At 40.3% G+C, this 19,845-nt stretch overlaps 1 protein-coding gene across 8 annotated transcripts in view; it reads left to right on the top strand.

Moving 5' to 3' along the window:
* Positions 1-19,845, top strand: part of GRIP1 (glutamate receptor interacting protein 1) — a 324,062-nt gene that overhangs the window by 301,119 nt on the left and 3,098 nt on the right. For 6 of the 8 annotated variants that reach the window (XM_068998674.1, XM_068998688.1, XM_068998698.1 and 3 more), the window contains 8 exons: positions 484-628; positions 1,667-1,806; positions 1,974-2,162; positions 4,589-4,742; positions 7,336-7,536; positions 9,924-10,035; positions 12,637-12,870; positions 19,364-19,510. In XM_068998674.1, coding sequence (XP_068854775.1) covers positions 484-628; positions 1,667-1,806; positions 1,974-2,162; positions 4,589-4,742; positions 7,336-7,536; positions 9,924-10,035; positions 12,637-12,870; positions 19,364-19,510 — 1,322 coding nt within the window. Of the gene's footprint in view, positions 1-483; positions 629-1,666; positions 1,807-1,973; positions 2,163-4,588; positions 4,743-7,335; positions 7,537-8,154; positions 9,669-9,923; positions 10,036-12,636; positions 12,871-19,363; positions 19,511-19,845 lie in introns of those variants that run through there. The other 2 variants (XM_068998694.1, XM_068998697.1) reach the window with 2 other exon arrangements.

The following is a 19,845-nucleotide window of genomic DNA, read 5'->3' as shown; positions in this document are numbered from 1 at the left end:
AATGCTGGCACAGGTTGTAGAGAGAGCTCGTGGAGTTTCTACCTGTGGAGATACTCAAAAGCCACCTGGGTACAATCCTGGGCAACCGGCTGTAGTTGGCCCTGCTTGTCCCAGGAGGTGGGACAAGGTGGCATCCAGAGATCCCTTTCAACTTCAGTCAGTCTGTGATCCTGCAACAAAATAGCCTTAAGTTGTACTTCAATAGGAAAGAAGATCTGAAGGTTTTAAAGAGAGTAAAATTCAGTCTTAACAGAATAAGGGGAGTTTTTCTGTTGACTTGTGTCTAGGTTTTGGCAATAAAAAATTGCACAATAGGTAATTTATTTTTTAAAAAAATAATCCAGTAGAACATGATTAAGAATTGTATTGGAAATGTTATCCTTTAAAATATTGTTTGATTACCAGTCACTTGACTGAATATGCTATTTTTTTCATTCCCTCTTTCATAAGAAACCAATTGCATCCCCTTGGCATTTATTGCAGATGAACAGGAGAGCTCTGGAGCAATTATTTATACTGTTGAACTCAAGCGCTATGGTGGGCCTCTTGGAATTACAATCTCTGGTACTGAAGAACCCTTTGATCCCATAATAATTTCCAGCCTTACAAAAGGAGGATTAGCTGAAAGGTAAGTTGGAAAGCAAATTATTTTTAAATGTTCTCTCTGTCAAGATAGAGATTCATTTTGTTTACCTAAAAACCCTAATTTTCATGGTTTAGCAATTAATTTTTTTATAATTCTCCAAATCTGAGTTTATAATCTTTTTGCTGTGGTTCTTTTGATCATTGCCAAGCTCCAGGAGCATGAGCAGGATGTACATACTATACAAGGCAGAGGATTGTGGTCCTTATTATAAATCACCAAGGAAAAGCTGATCAATCAAACTGCTCAGTCACAGGAACATTTTAGCAGCCTTTTAAAGCCAATAGCCCTGTATAGTACAGTAAGTAAAGAAAGCACTTCATGTGTCCAAGGTTATCTGAACTTATCATATACTTATCTGCCACTGCATCTGTATGGGCAGTCAGATACACTATAGAAAGCCTTACCAGAGGAGCAGAAATGCTCCTCCTGGTAAGTGATAGAGAATAATGAAAATGGTCAGGATTTTTGTCACCTGTTATTTCTCAGATTGGTTGAGTCATTGAGACTTGTACCTTTGGTGGTGGTTTCAGAGAGAACTTACAGCACACAAAACTCAATACTGTGCACAGACAGAAGCAACAGTGCATTTGCACAAAAATACTTTATTTTGTTTTCCTGATTAACCCATCCTGGAGGCCAGGCTTTTGAAATAGCTGGTTGGTTGCTCACACTGCTTTTTACTTTGTGAGACTTCTAGAAACATGACTCATTTCAGGACTTACTGAGCTGTCTGAGATTGCTCTTGAACAGGTGGGCTGCAGTGAATATCATCCACAGGTGATTAACTCAACTGTCACAGTAACACAGAAATCCACCTTTTCAATGCCTCAGCTCTGCTGTTGTCACTACAACAAAGGTGACTTCCTTTAAGCATTTCTAGCAAAATAATTATTCTGTGACACAGCAATAAAAGCAAAATAAAGGAAGGGAGATGAGACTTTCATGCTTCAAAATGCAAAGAAATTGCCTTTGTTGCCTTTTATGCTCTCTTCTCAATGTTTTACTTCTCTCTTATTGTAGGACTGGGGCAATTCACATAGGAGACAGAATCCTAGCAATAAATAGTAGCAGTCTGAAAGGAAAACCTTTGAGTGAAGCCATTCATTTATTACAGATGGCAGGAGAAACTGTCACCTTGAAAATCAAGAAGCAAACAGATGGTGAGTGTGGCCAGGGGTACCATTCACGGTTCTTAATGCGTGTGTTATTGCAGATTAACAAGCATTTAGGCCATCCATGGAAAAGCTTTGTGTCAGGAGTAAAAACCAGATTCTCAGAACTGCAGTAAAGCAAGGATCAACACCTTTTTTTATGTAATCCTATTCAGCTACCAGTCCCAAGAAATTTTCTGTGCCTGTGGGTCACGTGAGTGAACTGAGCGATGCTGAAGATGAAAGCTCTGCTGCACAGAAATCTGGCAAGCTCTCAGACATCTACTCCACTACAGTCCCAAGCGTTGACAGCGCAGTAGAGTCATGGGATGGCTCTGGTATTGATACCAGCTTTGGAAATCAAGGTACTGTCAAAAATACAATCAGCATTTAAAGCAGGAATTATTGCCTTCATGGTTGACCTTCCTTTGCCCTAAGGAGAACTTTTTACCTGTACTAACTTTTAACCCTGTACTTTATAATGTGCTGCTGTCTCATTATGACCACACACCTTGGCAGGCAGCATGATTTCTTGCCCTTGGCTGGCCTCAGATTCATTCTTTCATGAGGATGTGATGTGTTACAAAGCATTTATCAATACATTAACAGGCTTTTGTTAGCTTTACTGACATCTGAATAGCTTGGTCCATAGCTCATCCACAACTAAATGAGTTTATCCTTCAAGTACAGATCAATGCAAGGCACAGAACACTCTGGAGATGTTCATGAGTTTGATGCCCATATGCATTAATTTTTAAATGACAACAGATTTATTATAAACTACTGAAGGGTAACATTAGTCATTGCCTATGATTGGTAAATCTCTTGCTTCTTCCTCATTCCTGCAGTATTAATCTAACTTTCAGCTGTCAAAAACAGTCATTTTATTTAAACACATGATTTTCCATAAAGATAATTTTTTCACCTCTGGCTATTGTTTTATATAGGATTTTCAAATAATCTCAATTTGTAATATGTTTTTTTAGGCAGTGAGGGATATAGACATTTTTTAATATTCTTGATAACAAGAAAAATAACTTATATGCAACTTTGGTGTTTTATTTAACTCTTTTAAAAACGTTTCTTTCCGTAGTAAAGCATGTATTCCCATTACCTGGAAGCTATCTGAACAGATAGATCCTTACCTCAAATAGTTTTTTCACTGGAGTTAGAATTTGGATTAATTTGACCCCTTTTCTCAACTGTGTTGGTCAGTTTATCAAAATAAGTTCTATTAGATTTTCTTGTGATATTTTTAAGTTCTAAGGAGAAGTATTGCTAAAAAAAGTGCCAGAGTGGTAATTCTCATTTTCTGGATGAATTGATGATGTTTGGAGCAAATTGTTCAGCTGTGGAAAGGACTGAGGCCCAGAATGTTTTCCAAAGTCCTGATGATTCAGATGCCATGCCAAAGCTGAACCAGTATCTCAGAGCAGATTTTTTTTTAACTTCCTTAAAGAAATCAGCCCAGACTTGGCTGATTACATGGCACCTCTGCTAAACAGCCTGAGTGTAAACAGATTTGTGCCTTTATCCCTTGCTGTGATGGTGGCCCCGATTTCTATTAAAGTTCATTCTGTCTTGACCCATCAAGCTGACTTTGGCTTTTCTCCAAACTTTTCTTGGCAATAAGCACAGACTAAGCAAGTTGAGGAGTTGGGGGATGTTTCTGGAGCACCAGATAATGCTTTATCCTATTAATTACCAATTTAATGCTGGTGAGCTATCTTTTCTCTCCTTGAATTAATACCCCATTTTGTACCTTTGTCTTATGTGTCTGTCTTACTAATCCAGAGCCTTCCCCACACAGCAGTGGCATCTTCCCAACCAATACCTTTCCTAGAATCTGGGAGTATGTTAATGTCTGCCAATTTGCTGGAAGATGCTCACAGCTCTGTCGTTACAGAGCTAGTTACAGGCTTTGAGGGAGACAGGTCTAGACTGATTTATGGAAGCAAATTACCCTCTTTAGAGGGGTGGCAGCAGTGATAATTGTTAGTCATCAACAAAATAGTGCTTCCTAATCTGATATGCACATCAAAAAATACCAACTATAGAGCTAGAAAAGGAATGTGTCCAGGTGAAGTCTATTACATATATATTTTATATATCTATATAATATATTCTGTATCTCAGTTCTACCATGATGGATTTTGCTTACTAGATCAGCATCAGCTTGTGACCCGTTGATCCATGTGTTCTTCTTGATACATCATTTGGAAACTGCTTCCTACTTGGAATTCAAATTACACCTAGTTTCAGTTAAAGAAGTGCTATTGAAGTAATACCTGCTTTGCTAGTATGACAAAATAAAAAACCCAGAAATAAACTCTGCAGGTATAAAAGCCATCTGATGCCACTTTTACAGCCTTGAGACACTTAGAAATGGGTGATAGAGATGGTGTATATTGGTCCTGGGAATGTGTGCCCATTATGAGACAGGCCTTCCCCGAGCTCTCAGAGCCCTAGCGAAAGGGCACATGAAAAGCCAAGTTCATGGGATTTTTTAATGCATCTTTGCAAACTTCTCAGTACATCTGAAGCAGTTTCTTAATAACTTAGCTTTAAGTTTGGGCATGTTGCATATGACCATATTAACACATATTTAACATATCCATATCACATGTGATTCATTCACTACATAATCTAGGTCAAATAGTCTGCCTACAACAGAAAAAAAAAAAAGCCAACAATGATGAATCCAACAGTTCTTGAGAACCCAGTTTCAGAGATGTGCTTTCTTGTCCTTTCAGCATATGCATTGCTGTAAATTAGTAATTCATCTTTTTAGGACACACCTATCAGGCTTCAGGATACAACTTCAATACCTATGAATGGAGGAGTCCCAAGCAGGCCAGTTTGTCCCCTCCAAGCAAACCACGAAACCACCCATTTCATGAGACAGGGCTGAGTGATGACGAATGGGATCGACCTGCAGCAAGCACGTAAGTTCCCATATGAGTTTCTGTTCTCTGATTTGCAGCTGCAGCAGTGTCTCAAAAATGAACACTTGAATGAAATTATGTTTTTTCTAATGAAGCTATAGCAGCTTTTCCTTTAAATATGAGATACAGTATACTTCATGGAACTTTTTGGGGTGGATTAGTGATCTTTATGGAGGATTATGATGCCAAAACCAAGACATATGTTTATTTTGAGTTACTTCAGCCAATAAAACACAGCATTTATCCCTTAAGAATAAACAAACAAAAAAATGAGGGCATTTCCCTGGGCAAGTTTCAGAAAAAACCTTATCTGTTTTCCACTTCATAAAAATAAACCTACGGATATTATGGCTAAAGACAACTGGCGTGTTAGTCTTTTGTCTTCTATGAAAATTCGTTTTTGTTTGGGCAAAGAAGCACAAATTACAGTCTTCTTCCATAAATGCTTGAGACATCCACATTCAGTAGGAGTGATTCAGTAGGACTAAAAAGTGATCCAGGTACAAATGTCTTGTTCAAACCTATGATAGTTTGCCATGCATTTATTCCTTCTCTCCTGAGAAGTAAATCTCCTTTTCAGTTAATTTCTCCGTGGACAAAAGAACTTCTTGAGAAAAAAAATTTTACTTCACAATTCTTGGAGATAGTGAAGGACATAAAAATCTTTTCTTCTCTTTTGGAACTGTGTTAAGATCCAGTTTTAACATTCTTGGAGATGCCTCTGCCCGAATTAAGGTGCAAATGAGACCATATGCCAGTGACAATAGTAAGGGTTTTGTTGTATAGTAAATATAAGAGAAAGAGAGAAGAAAAGGGGAAAGAAAGAAATAGAAAATAGGCGGGCAATGAGAGGTGACAGAGACAGAATAAAAAAATATCACTGCTCCATGGGTCCCACTGGTGCCTCGATGATGCTCTCCAGCTGCTCTCTTGGTGGTGAAGGTCCCCCAGAAGGCAGAGAGTCCCATGGGTTTATATGCTCAGGCTGGGTGGGCACACAGAGTCCCATGGGTTTATATGCTCAGGCTGGGTGGGCATGTCCGGCCATGGCCCCCTGGGGTGGGGGTCAGTCTCTCACAGCAGACTCTGGGTCTGTTGCACCACGTGCAGTCCTGTGGGGCCGAGCCTCTCATGGGAATGTCCCATGGATGGGGCCTGTGGGGTCAGGGGTTCCACAGCTGGGCCAGTTTGTGTAACGGAGGATGGGTGTTTATTGCCTCTCACCAGAGGCTGCACCATGCACCCAAAACCTCCTCCTTCACCCTCCTCAGTTGGGAGGAGTCTGTGTAAACCTGGCTTCTGTGAGCTGTGCTCTCCCCCACCCCAAATTCAGCTGGGGATAGTTGCAGCTGGTGGCTTTGGCCTTTTGTGGATGCATGCCTTTCCCTCAGCCTGAGGTGATTGAACAATGGGTTTCCTTTAATCTAATCAGCAGTTCGATTTACAGTCCAAAGTTCTTCAAGGAGGTTTCTGTGGCTGTAGCTTTGTATCAGTGTTTAAGGCATAAACTATTTTCAGTCTCTGGCAAACTGTTAGTGGATCCACTGCAGAGCCTTGGGTAATTTCTGCCAATGAACTGTTCTTCTTCAGATGTGGGTAGACAGGCATCACCGTTAAAGAGATTTCTGTGCTCTTTGTACCCACCCTCAGGACCTGCAGACATGCATGTCCTTCATGAGAAGTACACTTTCTTGGTGTACCAGCACACTGAGCCCGAAATCCCAGTCTGTGAAAAATTCAAGTTTAGTACTAAAGAAAACCTTCCTGGTGCCTGTATAAACATACTGGATAAGGAAATCTATAAAGTCCAGTCTGTTACCTTTGAAATACAAATCAAGGCAAAATTTAGATGATGCTTTCAGAATTTGAATGACAGACCCTCTGATACAGCCCATGGCTTTGTGGCATTTTGTCTGGAGACAAGCCTGGCAGGATGACAGCTAAGATATGGCAAGTGTGAACTCTCAGTCCGTATCCAGCTCCTTTGGTCCCCACTGCAGAAGCACACTGGCCATTTTCATAGGCTAGTAGTGGGCAGTGTTTAATAAAGGAAATTAGATAGTTTTCTTCATACTGCCCATTATAGGTAGCCTAGTATCTCTAGTTTAACAGGGCCTTTATCCACAGTTACAGCCCATATTTTGTTTCTCAGATGAGATGCAGCCACAGATTCCTACTGTTGTGCAGCTGTGTAAGTAATGGGCTGAAAAAGTTGATGAGCAATGAATCAGGGAGCTGAATTGTAAAATATAGAATCTGGTAAATGAAAAGCACGTGTTCCATTACCATTTTAATGCACTGTTCAGCAGAAAGTATGCACGTTAGAGTCTTGTTCTGCTTGTCAATGTGACTTACACCTGAGAGATACAGTACAAATTAAAATAATGATTACTTTTAATGCTCTCTCTGTAAAATGGATGGTGCCACATCTGATGGTGCTCCTATCCCGAGTGCTGGAGTATTTGAGGGTATGTCTGTTTTTCAAGCCTGTTAGAGGGATCCCCAGAAAAACACCTCTTCCCTTGTAGTTCTAGCTAAACAACTTCTTCTCTAGCCCTAGAAAGTAATTTTTTCTTACCTTTATTTTGTTTAGCACAGCTTCCAAGAATATGTGGCAACAGAAGGAGACTGAGACATTGGGAGAGAATCAAGAAAACCATTTAAAGCAAACATCTGTAGAAAGATCAGGTGGAGAGAGCATCAGGAGCGTGAAGAAAGAGGGAAAGATGTGGAAAGGTGCCTCTGGAGGGCAAAGGAAAGGTGGGGGACAGCTGGAAGAGTGGAATACTTCCAGGTAGGAAATCAAAAAGTGCACAGAAGTGAGATCCAGCTGGGCTGAGGCAGAGGTGGGGGGCGGAGGGTGTGAGAGGACAGGGAAAGAAAGGAAAGACACTTGAAATGAGAAAAACAGGGTAAAAGCAGAAAACACCACATTAACTTGCTGTTGGTTGACAAGGAGCTTTCAGTGGGCAAGGAAATGAAACCAAAGAGCTTAAACCACTCTGTAGCCTGGTGTCTACCTATCACTGGCAGGTAGGACAAGTCTGTTACAGTTCCTGCTCCAGAGAAAATGTTTTATACATTAAAAGAATACTTACAGGAATGAGTCTGCCAGATCCAAGAACCTCCTGATGAAAAAACTAAAAAAGACAAAGATTTTGTCTCTCATATGGCAATAAGAACTAGATCATAAGACACCCATGTCTTCATTATCTGTCCTACTGCCTTTCTTTAAGACTTTTTGTGCATCTGAATTTCTGATGGCTCTTTGAATGAATAAGCATCAGAAAACCACATATGTTCATTATAGGTCAAACAATATTTCATATGACTTAAAATCAATCAGGTTTCAGATAAAAAGGACATCTAGATAAGAAGTTATTTTGGTACCTTTTTTGGTTTTTTGGTGCAGTAGCTCAGCTACAAATTACTCATGTGACTGTAATGAAGATGCAAAAGTTGAGATTTCACACATCGGGAGACAAGACTCAGAGAAAGAGCAAAGGAGGAGAGGAGAGCTGGAAAAGAAATTGCTTTAACTAAGTCCAGACATAGAGGCATCACGATTTTAAATTTCACAGAAGTCTGAGAAGAAATGGACCTCCAGTTCTAGGAAATCCAGGTTTTGCTGTCACAGACAATTGCCTCAAATTATCCTGTTCATTAGCTTAAGTTCCATTTGATATCATTAATATGCAATACAGCAAGAGGTATTGTAATGGATAAATTAGTCTACATTCAACATTGGCTATTGAAAGGACTACATAGATTTGTTGAAAAAGCTCATTTCAGAAGTTAAGGATCTTTCTAAAATCATGTTTTAAATACTTTCTTGTCTTGCCTGGGAGGAATTGCATCTGTGATCTGAGTAGGTATTCTTGCCATTGCTGTATCTATTGCAATATCTTAGAAGAGACACTGATGCTAGGTGGAGAATCATTGCAATAAGAGATTGAAATGGCTGACCATTGTCTGCTTGACTGTAGCTGTAAGAAAGCATCTCTGAGGCAGAGTATCATGTGTGTGAAGCATTCAAGCTGTCCTCCCTTGTGCTGGGCAATTCTCCTATTTAAAAGCTACTGTGTAAACAGAATTACATTCACGCTATTCTCAGTAATACATTGTTTGTCAAGCAAGGCCTCAGATGCTTCCATAATAGTGTTTGCTCTGTTTATGTGCTGTTAAGCACCACTAGCTGCAGTCCATGGGCAGCTGCTCCAAAGTAACAGCTTGCTGCCACCAAAAGGGCGAATTGTCACTTTCCTTCCTCATCCTTCTTCCCCTGTGCCTTTCACATAATCAGCCCTCTCCCATGCAGCAGCTCTGATGCTTGTGTGAACCTTTACTGAGCTGCTTCTCCTTGCTAAGATAGAAAAAACCTCCTGCTTCCCTCCCTGTATACACACATACACTGTAAAGGTGTTGCTTTGGGCTGTGTTGCCACAGCCTAGAGTTGGTGGTTGTTATCAGACCTCACTTGCTGAGCAACTTCCCTAAGCATCACTGTCACCAACATCTGCTCCAGAGTGCTTTTAATAAGGCTTTGGTGCATTTACAAAACACCAGAGACCTAAGTTTTCCATGCAAGACAGCGGCATCCCTGAAAGTTTCTCTGTGTTTATGTATGAAACGATTGGAGCAGTTTATATTACAGCAGTCAGGTGGGCTTAAATTGATAATGATAAATGCAGCTTAGCCTGAAAGAATCCGTTAAAAAGCACCACCAAGCCTCTTTTGCAAAACATTGTTTGCAAAAAATGAGGACTCTTTCCATATTGCCTGGGAGAAGTCTGTGAGGTTGAAAGGTTTTATTGCAAATATTTGTTGCACGGAGCAGCTCCGCACACAGCTACTGGTTGATTCATTAATTTTCATAGGGAGGTCCCGGTTTCAATCCAGTAAAAATGTGTATTGAATTGTTCTTGGAATCCATTTATCTCCTAACTGAACAACTCGCTGCTCAGATCCTGCCAGCTGCTAGTGACTGCCAGGTTATGAGAAGGCTTGTCTGCCATGTGCTCTGCATGTCCATCCAGCCTCTCCTGATCAGCGACTCTTCCCCACTCTCCTGCATAACGTTCTGTCATTCAAGTTGCAGTCTGTGGCAAGGCACGTGTGTAATATATATTTTTAGAGGGGAAAAAAAGTCCACATTTTTTTAACTTCTCATTGTAAATCTAGCTTCACAGGTACCCATGATAACACCGAGGCTGACCAGGAGGAAAATTTCTGGTCTCAGGCTCTGGAGGATTTAGAGACCTGTGGCCAGTCAGGAATTCTGAGGGAACTAGAGGTAGAACAATCTTAACCTTTCTTTCCAATTATAGACAAATATAATGGTTTTGGTTTGGTTTACATTCATTTTATTTTCTCCTTTTTTCTTTTAAGTTGCACTAATCACACCAATTCATTTAAAAGCTTTAACCCCTCTCCACAGGACAAGGCTGACAGGCGTCTGTGTTTGAGAAACATGACTCTCTTGGTACCTACCCTTTACCTTTATATTTTTGCTTGTGCAGCTGTCTCCCCTGCCCCTAACCAGAGCTGTTTTCTTTTGTGCAATGCAACCAAAATTCTATAAACATGTTCACCCCAGTGCTTTTGACTTGCAGCTTCTGCTGTGCATAACCATCGGTGCTGTCTGTAGAGGCAGCAAATGGCACAGAACTTCTAAGTGGGCATAACCTTCCTGCAGCAATACATTCCATTCTCTGACAGACGCTTCATGCAGCTTTTCTTAGCATGTTGTAGGTTGTCTTTTAAATTGAAACTTAATTTGATTAAGATGAACATAAAAGAAAATCAGCTTTTCAAAATGTTTACCTGTAATTGCACCACTCTGAAAGAAGAAGAAGCTGCCAATGTGAGAAATGCTCGTTAAACAGCAATTTCTTCATCATGTAGCAAATTTTCATATTTCATCCTTAAGTTTATTACAAATCTAACCATGCTTTGTGTTAGATGGTGCTGAGTGCATCTGGGGAAGAAAACAGATACAGAGTAACTTGGGACTCTTTCATTTTCTAATCACCTTTCCTCTAAGTTATCAGTGCAATTACAATTATACTGCCAATTAAAGCTATAGAATGAAAGGCCCTAAAATATTTTCTTTTATGTTCTTTTAAATTCCTGGAGCTGCAAAACTGGCAGAATCTCATTTTCATTTTTATGTTATATAAAGTCCTTTAGCAGCCAGGAGGAATGTGAATGGCATAACTGGGTGAAAGTTTTTCAGTTCAGATTAATTTACTTCCTCAGATTTATGGCTTTTGTATTGCATGTATGGATAGCAAAATGTGATTCTCATGTATTTGTTATTGCAAACCAGAAAAATGTAGGAGAAAATGTTAGACTGGTTTAATTCCATAGTTAAATATGGTTCAGTACTGCAGGCTTCTCTTGCAGTTTTTAGTATTCAGAGCATAATAAAAGGATATGGAAATAGATAATTCTGAAAGGGAAATAGGTCATCCATGCTGACCAGAATTCAGTTACTTCAACACACTGAATTTTCCTCAGCCTTTCACAAAAGTGAAATTCAGAACAGTAGATGTACATTTATAGCATTGCCTCGTTGCACAACCCCCAGCTCTGAAAAGAAAGCCAGACTCATTCAGTGTGACAGGTTGCTGAGAGTGGCCATGCCTCTACTTTATGAAGTGCCCTGGCATAGTCAAGGACTCCTTATCATTTTTCATTTCAAGGTCTTCAGCCAAAGAGCAAAGAAGGCTGTTGTTTGCCAAGTCCTCTGGCTGCTTTTGCTCCATCAGGCAGTAATATCAGTCGTAATGAAGCACAAAAGAGTGTTACGGCTACAATCCATTATCTCATAGTGTTAGTAGTGCTGGAGCTGTGAGAAGGATGGGTGACAGGCATGGTCACCAGTCACAGGCAAACATTTATTTGTCTGTTTTGCCCTTATTTTTTACTTCTCACTTTCAAGCAGGCTGTCTGCATCCAGTCCCAGTCAGAGTTCAGGTTATGGTCTTTAAATTTCCCTTGCCGCTTGTCCATCAGAAGAGATAATAAATAGGAAAATCAGCACACCCTGTCCCTGCAGTGGCTGTGACAAAGTGCATTTGCCTCCCATTCCCCAGAGCAGAAAATCTTTCCCAAAGGAGGATGCTCCTTGCTGTGCATGGGTGCTTTTCAAGTCAGTCTGTTCCACCCAGTGGGTGAGGTGATTCCCATCATCATCTTTGAAGATTTCATCCTCCATGTATTCTTGCATCTAAAACAAAAGGCTGGCTTTTACTGAGATTAAAACCAGCAGTGAGACCAGGGCCAGTGTTAGTCCTGAGCTAAGGTAGTCACTCTTGCAGTGTGCATGTCATGCAAAGTTTCTTTCCAGGCGGTGAGCTTACCTGCACTGAGATTTCCCCAGCTTGAGGTAGTGTCCAGACACTCTGCCCATGCTGGCTCTAGAGCCACCTACATATTCTGCTGACTCACATTTTTTTACCTTGCACACACAGTCTGAATTCTAAATGCTTTCCTGTAGTTCCAATTCCAACAAATGCAATTATGCCACAACTTAGATGTTGTTATATTTATGTGTAAAGTGTTTTTAAAATAAGCAATTACACTACACACTCTTCAGTCTGCCAGGGGACTGGCTTACAGGCATAGCCATTCTGGTGCTCAGTATTTTAGTTTGAAATGCCATCTGAAAACTTTTGCCCATAGGGTTCCTATATTGTTATTGTGTTTTGTTGTGGTCCTTTATTTTATAGTGACTTGCAAGCAGATTGAACATCTATCCTCTTGCCTTTTGCTGTGCCCTGAGTGACTGTGTTCTAACAAAGAATAGAGGTGTTTTTCCTACTGCTATGAATTAACCACTTACTTAACCCGCATTCTCTGTTACAAATTAACCTGTTCATTAATGCTCTAGGCCACAATCATGTCAGGAAGTACAATGAGTTTGAATCATGAAAACCCACAACCTCGTAACCAGCTGGGAAGACAAGCCAGCTTCCAGGAAAGAAGTTCTGTAAGGCCACATTACAGTCAAGCTACTCGTAGCAACACATTGCCGTCAGATGTGGGGAGAAAGTCCATGGTTCTGAGAAAATTTAAGCAAGAAATGAAAGAAATCATGTCACCAACTCCTGTGGAGTTACACAAGGTCTGTAAATTTTCTTCTGACAGCTTTGAAATAATATATTCAGCCCAGGAACTCTAATTATATGGCAACACAGTAAGCACTTTTTATAATGACTCCACAGAAGTAATTTGGGGGCCATGCATATTAGTTCTTACAAACATATTAATGGTAGATCCTTGTGGGGGAAAACAAATGAATAAGATGCATCCTTGTCTACTATTCCATTTTACAATAAATCCTCAAAAGGCACTGCTCTTTTGAAAGGAGCATTCACTGGTAATTTGAATTGACAGGACCAGTAACTCTTCTCTGCAAAATGTGTTCATTAAGAAAGCAAAATTTAATTTCTAGAAAATACATTTCTTTAGGAAATTACTCAGGAGGGTTTGGGACTCCCATTGGTCCTTTTTCAAATTAACACATTGAATCTCTTGTATTTTGAATCAAATACAAGAGATTCAATGTACATAATACAGAATGTTATTTCAAATTAGGTATTGCTTCTTTCCTCTTTATAATTCCTTTGCTCTAAAAAGGATAAATAATCTTCAGACTATGCAACTTTCCACTGCTCAGGATGGTTGAAATCACTTGGTGATACGGAGGTGGCACTGCACTCCAAGCAAGTATGGGATAAAGTATCTTTAATATGCACAGCAAACACCCTGCCACTTTGGGTCTCAAGTCCAGTGAGGCCATAACACCAACCAGTTTCCAAAACTTTGAGCAACATTACAATGCCTTTCTCCCTGATGGGAATGAGCATCCTGTTTCCTGCACCCATCTTCCTCTTAAAGGTCTGAGATCTTTCCAGAAAGGAGGCAGAACACAGAGAAATTTCATTAATACTTCACGTGATCATTCTCAAGAGATTTGGGTTGGTTTCTAATCCCTGTGGATTTGACTGAGTTTAGTCTGTAGTTCAGTTTAGTCCAACAACGTAAGGACTCGCTGAGTATGGGCTAAATGAATGTTTGTAGAAGGTAGTAGAGAATTGATCTCATATATGGTAAATGAATTCATTGCCAGCGTATATGATCAATAAGGATGTGTTGTGATAGTTTCAAGCTGTTCTTATTTCCAGCTTGATGTGATCAGTGGAGTTAGGTACTGTGCTCAGTTTTACCTGAGCGGTGAATAAAAGTGAAAACCAAAGTATGCCAGTAAGCATTTCACAGTGTGCTCACATTCAGCAAAGGCACAGTTCTGGATTACAATACCAGCCTTTCATGTTAAAATGAATCATTGCCTGGAAAGGAGTCATCAGAGTTCTGTTAACAAGTCAGTGGTATTCTGTGATAGTAACTAGCTGTTAGAGTCCTGGGCAGTAGAAATACCCTGTCCATGAGCTTTCTCCTTGCTTCAGTTGACTGTTTTTAAGATTGCTTTGACCTTCCCCTTGAGTAATTTCCAGGTTTTGTTCAGACAATATAGCCAGTTTTCCCCTGTCTGCTGAAGTGATGCTGAGTTTGCTTTTACTGTCTGTTCTGGCACCCAGAAAAGAGTTATTTCCTCCCTAAAAATCTGAAAGTTTAACCTGTACCGAGGATTTTCCAAATCCTTACAGTCATTCAAGAAAAACAGAAACTAGTGACTGGATCTTATGGTCTAATTCCCCAGAGAGAGGTTTTACCCCTGTGACACATGCAGGTTACCCTAGGCAGCATGGACTGCTTTTTATTCATGCCCATCTGAGCAAGTTCTTACTTGTCAGTTTTCCTACTGGTTCTTGTGTAGCAGTGTGCCTGTTAGTTTCTCTCTCCTCCTTCATTTTTGTATTAGACCTCTAGTTTAACACTAATAACCTGTTCCTTTGGACAGCTTGTCCACTCATAGTTTTCCAGAAGAGCTGCAATGCCACGGGAATGACTTCACTGTCAGGGAAATGCCTTGGTTGAAGTATTTTTCATGTATCCCCTTGCTGGCAATGTGTTCTGCCCTCTGCAGGCAAATGTCTTAATTAGCTGGGCCACTGAAAAATAGGAAGATTTGGAAAACTGTGATGGTATAAGCAGTTTTGAGATACAAGCTAAGACATAGCTTGTCTTAGACCTCCTGTGGCAGATTTTCAAGCTATGTACTTGACTATATGCTGCTGAGCTTTCCCAGTTTCGTGGGCAGGGCAGGTGCCTTTGTTCTGTGTCAGTGTGACGAGTCCGCATCCCTGTTGAGGCAGGGCCTGTGTGGCCACAGGTCAGAGTTCACTTTGCAGCAAGGTAACCTGAATTCTTCACTGCTCCTTCTCTCTGCATTGCATTCACCAGTTGTGCACTTGAACTGTCTTTGTCCTGAGGAAACTAAGATTGAGATAAGTGTCCTACAAATCTCTTCAAACATTTGTTCTAGATGGTTTAATAACATTTAATTTCGCTGGATAATGTATTGCTATATCAGTATCCAAATTTAATGAATGCCTTTAATGATTTTATCTACTTAGGTAATAATATAGATTAATATTTTTCTAAAAATCATAGCAGACCATTTTTTAGAAGTTTCATAGAGTGCACATTCCTCTGAGAGCAAAAATATGCACTAGGATCAGATAATTTTTCAATATTATTATTGCAAGTAGTCATTAACCTAAAATTACAGTCAGTTAAAATATCTCAATAGCTGATCTTTGCAAGATGTATGAATTTAAATTAAGCATTTTCCCATTGATTTGAGAGGGAGGAGAGGCATAGGCACAGACTCAAAATGTATAAGCTTGTGTTTTAAATTTGTAACTATTTAATTGCTTATGAAATATGAATTAAATTTCCAATTCCACTGTCTTTTTCCCTTAGGCTCCTGATGTAAATTTAAAAGTCTAACAAATCACCCAAATGGAGATTTTGCTGTTGAGATCAGACCTTCCAAAAAGTTGTGATCAGCAGTATAGATAAACCTTCGTGATTTAGGTGTTGTGTGAATTGTCAGCAGTTTTATTCCATTCAGAGAGGGCTGCTGCAAGTGAAGATGAGGAACCTGTGGTAGGGCTTTGTCCATACCCATTATTAAATAGAAATGGAGCATTTCAGATAGCAGGGCTTTTATCAGAGATTCTCTTTGAAGAATATATGTTGCTCTAAGAAGAATTAGCCCCAAAATTACAACCTCTAATAGAAAAGAAAGTTCTCTGCAGATGACTTCCATCTGAAAAATGTGACAGCTGTCAAACACGCAACAAGGTTAAATTGCTACCTCATCCCTCATCAGTTTCTTTAAGTTCCAAGCTCCTGTTATGTATAGCAAAAGTCAAGAGAAAATAGTTGTAAGGGAAGCAGTTTGTAAAAATCTAGGATCTGTAGATCTGAAGAACTAAAAACATTAGAAAGTATTTTGAAATGTGTAAGCTGTGATTGATAAAAGACTTTGGATGATCATTCCAAAGCTCCGTGCCCCTCCTTGTCCCTTGCCTTGCCCTCTCCATTGCAGTTACTTCCCACTGACCCTCTACAGCAAAACTCTGCTTTCATGCCCTTATCCTTTGAAATGCTCCATTTTTTGTCTCACAAGGGGGGCATGAAGTGGCATGTACATTATTATAGACAAGACACAAGGTAAGGTGAGCTAATGTAGATCTAGAGCTTCTAGAGATCTCTAGAGCTGAATTTGTGTGTTTTGCTTGCTGATAGATTGCTCACTAAAAACAAGAGAAAAAGCAACACTATCATAGAACATATGAATGGGACCACCATCTGTGGTGAATTATTCTCCACTCCAGCTTGGCTTTGAGAAGGTCTTGACTGTAACAGTGTCCAGTTTGGGGTCTGAACATTAAAGAAGATGTTGACCATATGGATAGAGTCCAGAGAAAAAGAAGCCTTATTTCACATCACTGCAGAGAAAGACAGAATAAAGTGATCTTGTCCTCTGTGGATGGCAACAGGCTTAAGCCTCAGCAAGGGTGATTTAGTTTAGACCCAAGGAAAACATCTGAAGCACTGAAAAGGATTACTTTAATAGACTGTGGAGTCTCGATCACGGGAGATAAATGTATCTCCGCAATGGCTTAGGTGCAGTTGATCCTGTCTTAGGACAAGAATACAGTCTAGATGACTTCAGAGAGTCCCCTTTTTCCTGTGCTTTTGTAGTTCATCTGGGCTCCATTTGACTCCAGTGCCTGAAGAAGGGGGAAAAAAAAGGAGTAAGTGGAAAGGGGAAGTTCCTTTTAAAAATTGTGCCACCTGTGCTAGAATAGTACAGAGTATTTTAAGTCTTCTTCTCTTAGGTATGGTATCCCTTTTTTACATTAACTTTTCAAGACTTGTTTAAGAAGCAGTTAACTTGAAGCACTTCTGTCCTTTGTGATGATGAGGGAAAAAAGTTACTTTGTTAGAAGAGAATTTGGGCCTTGGTCCAGAGCTAGTTATTTTTCATTTCTGCCAGGAAGTGCACACAAATCTGTCGAGTAAAGTATATCTCCCTGCTTTATTGGTTTTTTTTCAGTCTTGCAGGGTGGTGCTCTTAAACACTTTTGTAGCAGCTTCAAACATACTTTTCATCAAAGCCATGTTAAACATGCTATGATACCACAAACAAAAGCCTCTGTTCATAACAAATCATTAGAATTTCCCCAGAGTCCTGCTGATATAGCATCTGTTGATACAAATTAAAATCATTCTATGATGAATTATTGGGAATTTGCAGATAGGTTTTTTAGTAGCTGAAATGCCCACTGACTCCTAAAATTCATTCAGGGTTGGAGAACATATGAAAGGTTCAGCAAGAAGTTATTTTGCGGGGAAGATGGGGAAAAGAAGGCAAAGACCTTAAACACCATAGTCCCTCGGAAGTATGAAAGGACAGCTCGTACCCAAAAAAGTCACTGGCAGGAAGAAAGCCTTTAGCTTAGTTAAGGGGACTTCAGGTGTGGCTTTCTGCTTTGCAGTGCTGTTCAGGGGGAGAAAAACAAGGGAAGAGGATGTGCTGGGGTAAAGTAAGGGATGGACTTACAAACACCGTGGGGGTGTTTGTGCTCCCCACGGCACAAGACACTGACATTTTCACAGCAGCCTTGCAATGCACCATCCACATGTACAGAGAAGATGGTGCTACTGCTGCAGCAGCTGCCCTGGTATCCAACTTCTCTCAAGCTGCCCAGGACAGCTACCGAACTTACTTACTAGCAAGTGTGATTTCATTCTGGTGAAAGCAGAGCTGCCAGACCCCTAAACCCAAGTCAAGAAAACTGCAGAGAGCAGGAAAGAAACCCAAACCCCAGATCCTTTACTCCTGTTTTGAGACAACCTGTTCTGTTCTGGCTTACCTTCTCACAATGGCAATTAAGACAGGAGCTCAGCAGCCTTCTGAAGGCAGCACCAACCAGTGCTGTGCCCCAGCAGTGCTGTGCCTTGGCACCCTTCTATGAAATGCTGACCAAGCCCTCAGCCTGCTTTGAGCAGGACACTGGACTAGAGACTTCCCAAAGTCCCCTTCAATTCGAATGAGTCTGCACTTCAGAAACATCAGGAAGGAAGTCAGTGGCTGACACACCCACAAGGATGCAACACATGGAACATTACTTGTACCAAGCCATTATAAAATTTTGGAGCACTTAATGGTGTCATTTTTATCAGCCAAGGTATGATAAAACCAGTGCATTTTGAATCCAGGGTGATACATGCTACAGCAGTAAAAACACAGTTTTGACTGTGCAACTCTATCTGTGCAGTGTGATAGATGGCACACCACTCACGATTTACTTGCATAGGTCAGCACTCCTGATGTGAGGGAGGATCAAGAAAAAATAAAAACCTGAGCATGTCACTTACCTACAAAGAAGTCTCTATCTTTATCTGTCAAATATCAAATCCACAAAACTATCTCTGAGCACTTGTCTTCAATACCTGAAAATATCTGAATACCTGAAAAACCTTTTCCTAACAGTTTTATTATCTTCTGTTTCCTGCTTTTGAATGACCACCTCATGGCTATGTAACTGTAAGAACACTGCCTGCAAGCTCTTTCAGAAGGAGCCTTATTTGTACTTGCTTAAAAGATTGCATTGTAACTCTTATACTGAGCACTTTTGAGGTTAGGCTGTGGACACTGCCTGGGCAAAACCAGGCTGTCTAGAGCTTACAGTGATGATGGTCTTTATTCCCTTTATTGGAAGACACAATACCAATTGTTTGGTTGAGGCCAGGTCTTCATACCTGAAGCAAAACTAAGCCTTATCTTGTACTCAGATCCTGGCAACTATAGAACAGAGAAACAAAACACTTATAAGGCTCAAAAAGCGACACTAGAAAAGGTGGCCTAAAATACCACAAATTTCCAGCTGACAACCAGAAGTGAAAGGGGCTGTTTATTTACAGAAGAATAAAGTGGCTTCTGAGAATATTAACATAATGTCAAAATGGGGACAACTTTAATACTGTAAGTACCAAATAGTAGGTAAGTGATCTCTCTAATGTGAAAAAAAAAAAAAAAAATCACCAAAACCATCCTAGGAGGAAAACCTGCCTAATGCTTGTAGAAATGGAGACAAACTTTTTTTCTTTCTCATCACATCACATCTCCTCCACAGGTAACTTTGTACAAGGACTCTGATGGAGAAGACTTCGGGTTCAGTGTCTCGGATGGTTTATTGGAAAAAGGAGTGTATGTTAAAAACATTCGACCAGCTGGCCCTGGTGACCTGGGAGGTTTAAAACCGTATGACAGACTTCTACAGGTAATGTTTCTGGCATTGTGCAGGTTTGGCATGAAGGGACATCACATATGGATTACTTCGTAAAAAGATTTATAACCACACTGGGGGGTGTTTGGGTGTCCATGTTCGGAGATGTGATTGAAGAAAACTGCACAGTTTTGCAGTTTTGTTACTTGGAACAGCCCAGTAATCTACATTGGTTATTGTATTTTAAATAACGAGCACCACCATTTGTATTTCTGCTGGGAAGGGATGTTTTAAGGGGGGCAGGAAGAAGGTCAGATGACCATAACTGCTCTGCACCACGGGCTGTGCTGTGTAGATTTCTTAGATTTCTTTTCTTGGCAAGAAAAGGC

Source organism: Aphelocoma coerulescens, chromosome 1A (genome assembly GCF_041296385.1).
Source record: "Aphelocoma coerulescens isolate FSJ_1873_10779 chromosome 1A, UR_Acoe_1.0, whole genome shotgun sequence".
In the NCBI taxonomy this organism is placed as follows: domain Eukaryota; kingdom Metazoa; phylum Chordata; class Aves; order Passeriformes; family Corvidae; genus Aphelocoma; species Aphelocoma coerulescens.
The sequence above is the reverse complement of the archived record's forward strand: the minus strand, read 5'-3'. Positions and strand labels throughout refer to the sequence as shown.